Raw genomic sequence first — 4,331 nt, 5'->3', positions numbered from 1 at the left:
TTCCTATGATACTCGTTCAGTGAGAGAAAACGTTTCCTTCATTAGCGGCAGTTGTTTTACTGGTGCGTTGGTCTTATGAGGCCTTAGCACGACGACTTTTCGATTGTCTACTACAACAAGGTTTGTCTGGCTCCAATGAGGGAAAATGACGCCGGCGCGCCTTCGGCTTGCTGCAGTGCTTGCAGTCGTCGCTAGATGGTCTATGTACCTGAAAGAATTTTTACCTTTTGTGTTCTTTGTACTATCATGACCGTTGATAAATACTCGTAGATTAAAAGTTTTCCCTCGAAAAAAAGGCCAAATGACCATCATTAACCAGACGTCAATATTGGTTAAGATGCAAAAGAAAAAATGCCATCCGGAGGGCCGCGGTACACGTTCCATCAAGCACGCACCACACGCCCGAGGAATGCCAGGCGTAGTACAACACTTCCATCCATTTCCGTGGCACGCCAGGCCAAGCGTGGGAGAAATTAGGGCAAAGAATTTTTTTGTCTTTTTTGTGCACCAATCACTAGCCAATAATGAGATATGTTCTTGAGGATTCCATTTCGTAACTTTTGACCGGGACCATCGGCGGCAACGCGACACAATACTGCGTACGGCAAAGCTGCAGAATGCAACGGCCGGTCGACGACGCACGCACGCCGTCCTCCTCCTCCTCTTTATACCTCCACGCACACCGTCGTCCTCCACCTCCACGCGCAAGACCGGAACGCTTCTCCTCCCTTCTACCACCAAGCACACCGCCCACTTCGAAGCTTTCCTCCCTTGCCATGGCCGATCAGGGCGACGGAGGGGCTGTGGCTCCGGCGGCGCCGGCGCCGGCCGTGGTGCTGGGAGCACAGCCGGAGGAACCTGCCGGGGATGCAGGTTAGTTTCAGCGGACGACAGCCCCCTCCTTTCCTTGGTTCTTCGATTGCTTTGCTGTCCTGCAACCTGAAAGCCCCTCTTTTTCTTTCAGGTTTGGAGGAGCCGCTGGTGGAAGTGCACGATGCTCCCGTGCTGGATGCTCCGGTGCCCGTGGTTGGTGAAGGTGAGTTCCCGGCCGGCGCAGTCCCTCCTCGCTCTAACTGTGTTTTCTTCCACCGCTTCTCCCACTTTCTTTTTTTGCTTTTGGTAGACGCGAGCGCGCCGCAGCAACTCCATCTGCTATCTCGTTTCGTTTCGATTTCTATCTAGTTTTTTTGGTTGGTCAGTTCTGATGCATGTTTGATGTTTCTCTTGCGCTGGGTTGTTTTTCTTGGACTTGATGTTCTCCTTTGTGTTTCTTGATGATGCGCCGGTGAAGGCAAGATGGAGCTCGGTTGGAAAATTTTCCTTGCAGTGTTGCATGCATGCGTGCCGGATCCGGATGTATTAGGCCGCAGATCGTACGTAGCTCCAGTGCCTGAGGCAGCTTCGTGTGGCTGATCGATGAGCACTTGGTGCGAGATCTTGTGGTTTTTTCTGTCACACCTATTCTTCTTGTTTCCCTCGCTCCTCATGTGGTGCTCTTGCGTTTCAACTTTAATCTTTTACCGGCCGGCTGGCAAGACGACGTACGTACACACCCGCGCGGCTCATGTTCCAGATCTGTATGCTGTTCGAAACCCTGTACGTACGCTCCATCGTTTGCTCTGTGTTTTTCTTGAGTTTTTTTTCCCGTCCGGAGCTCATCCGCGGCTCTTGTCGTTCGGGATGGTGAATCGTGTTTCTTGCGACCGTACAATACATACGCCGATGAGGACGCATATATTTGCAGATGTGCTTGGCACAAGTGAGTGACAGCAATCAATTTCCCAATCTGAGGCGCCGTCGTTTCTCAACCTGTTGGTTTATTTCTTTCTTTCTTCTGGTTCATCTGCACGCCCGATAGAGATGTGTGTGCTGTTCAAGAACCTTCATGCATGTTCCATCGTTTCCTTTCCTTAGGCGTGGAGGACCCGCAGGAAGAAGAGGCCTTGGATGGAGGTGACAATCAGGCGCCGGCTCTGGATGAAGGTGAGCTCCCGGCGACTGCTTGCTCGTTCTTCCACCGCCTTCTGTGTTCCTCTCCTTCTGGACATGCAAGTCTGACAGATCCGGTTGTTCATTTTTTACTTATAGGAGTGGTGGACCGGCTGACGGAGCTCCTGCAGGAACTGGATGAACCCGAGCCGGAGGATGTGGACGAGTCAGCTGTCCGCAACCTCATGGACGAACTGGCGCAAGGGGAGCCCAAGAAACGGAAGATCGACTACACGCTGGCCACACAAGGACCGACGACTGGTGAGTACAGTACAGGGATACTCTGGATTCTCTGATTGCGTCAGATGAAATAAGTTGCTCATGCCTCAAATCCTGCAGCTGGCGGATCCGGTGCCGGCGTTGCAACCCTCCCCAAGACAGGCCCTTCCATAATGAACCACACGCTGCCTTTCATGGTGCCGCCGGCCGGTAATGACCTACCATAGCTTTGTTTCTCCTCGTACGTAAGTTGGGATTTCATTCTCTGCCATTCACTAAATTGAGATGTCTTGGCAGGAGCAGCTCCTCCCCTGATCATCCCCGGCTTCGGCTTGCCTTTCGTGGGAATGCCACCTGTGGGAGCCGGCGGGATGCCACGATTACCAATGCTGGCCAGCGGCGGGCCGCCGCCGCTGTGTCCCGCCTGCCACAGAGCAACCAGGCAGCCAAACCAGGCTCGCGTTGGCATGTCCCCATTCAATCGTCCAGACCCGCACATCTGCTTGTGCTTACCGTGCCAAGAGAGGCTGGATCAGAGGATTCAGTACTGCCAGGACTGCCGCGCTTTCTATGCGACGAACACAGGTTTCACGAGGTATGTACAATACTCCAACTTTCAACGGTACATATTACCACGTCCCAGAGACAGTATAGTAGTACGGATTTGCATAGCAGGGCTGATTACAGATCTACTCCCTCCGTAAAGAAATATAAGAGCGTTTAGATTACTAAAGTAATGATCTAAACACTCTTATATTTCTTTACAGAGAGAGTATCAAGTTGCATACAATGTTCTGTTTCTGTTTTTTAGCAAAGGAGAAGCAAGTTTTAATCGGCTATGTAGATCAAATTCTTATGTGTGAAAACACTAAAGGGTGTGTCTAGGGCACATCTAGATGTGCTCTAGTTATTGCACATCTAAGTGAGTGAATCAAGCATAAAAAAAAGAAAAAAAAAGAAAGAAAATATTCACATGAATCTTAATGTAAGATCAATGACATATGACTTAGATGTGCAATACTTATGGCACATCTAGATGTGCTTTAGCAAAACTGAACACCTAAAAGTCTGATGCCGGATTTTTAGGCATGGCAAAACTACGTTTTTTTAGGCTATTTATATTCGCGCGAGGATGACAAATTCAGTTTGCAAGCACGCCAATTTTCTGACAAAAAAATGAATTGAGTTGGATTTTTAGCAAAGAGAAGCAAGTTTTAATCTGCTATATGTAGATCAAATTCTTAACTACTTTCCCCTAACACAACAATAGTATTTTGCTATGTAGATCAAATTCTTATGGAAACACTAAAAAAATATGGTGTTGGATTTTTAGTCATGGCAAATCTACGTTCTTATGGCAATTTATATTGGCGCTATTATGACAAATTTTAGTTTGCAAGTATGAAAATTTTCTGACAAAAAAATTGAATTGAGTTGGATTTTTAGCAAAGAGAAGCAAGTTAATAATCTGCTATTCCGCAAAAAAAAGTTAATAATCTGCTATGTAGATTAAATTCTTAAGTACTTCCACGTAACACAACAACCGTTTTTTTTTTGAAACAGGAACAACAGTTTTGGTCTTTCATTATCTTAGTTGCATAACATATCATATTCTCATATATATTGTTCTAATGGCAGGTGAAGGACATGGCCCCTGGACAAACTTGGTAGCCTTTTACCTACTTTATTTATATCACCTTACTTTGCTTTGTGGAAATTTGATCACGGGTTCTGAATCTTGTGATGGTCTATTCTAAATGGCCTGTTGGTTGAATTGTGACGTTGGATTATATTCAGAGATGTATCGTGTGTGACGTAAACAACCATTGCACAAGTTTGAAGGATTTAAATTGTGAGATATTCTGCACATGGTTTATATCTTCGATTTGGTTTGAACTCTTCGAACATTTGTGATAGTCAAACCGTTCGAACACAAGTGTTATGCCATACCTGTGTATGATAATGCACACGTGTTTTCAGAGTTGTAAACGTGTGTGTTTGGTGTTAACATCGCAAACGATTGTATGAAATACTTTGGGATCTTGCCTAAGATCAACTTATGTCATCTACCACTCTCGATGTTTCCCGAAACCCACGATAGTTCCCTTCGCGTGCCGCATGGG

At 46.8% G+C, this 4,331-nt stretch overlaps 1 protein-coding gene across 1 annotated transcript; it reads left to right on the top strand.

Annotated features, from left to right (window-relative positions):
• Positions 1 to 593: 593 nt before the first annotated feature.
• Positions 594 to 4,035, top strand: LOC125541132 (uncharacterized). The gene is made up of 7 exons (XM_048704606.2): positions 594 to 873; positions 965 to 1,036; positions 1,915 to 1,983; positions 2,089 to 2,250; positions 2,329 to 2,418; positions 2,506 to 2,803; positions 3,847 to 4,035. Exons 1-7 carry the CDS (start codon positions 618 to 620, stop codon positions 3,848 to 3,850), a joined length of 951 nt encoding a protein of 316 aa, XP_048560563.2. The 5' UTR covers positions 594 to 617; the 3' UTR covers positions 3,851 to 4,035.
• Positions 4,036 to 4,331: the final 296 nt, after the last annotated feature.

This window comes from Triticum urartu, chromosome 2A (genome assembly GCF_056163025.1).
Source record: "Triticum urartu cultivar PI428250 chromosome 2A, HENAU_Tu73, whole genome shotgun sequence".
NCBI lineage: Eukaryota > Viridiplantae > Streptophyta > Magnoliopsida > Poales > Poaceae > Triticum > Triticum urartu.
Note: the sequence above shows the minus strand (reverse complement) of the source record. Positions and strands in the feature narration are given on the sequence as shown.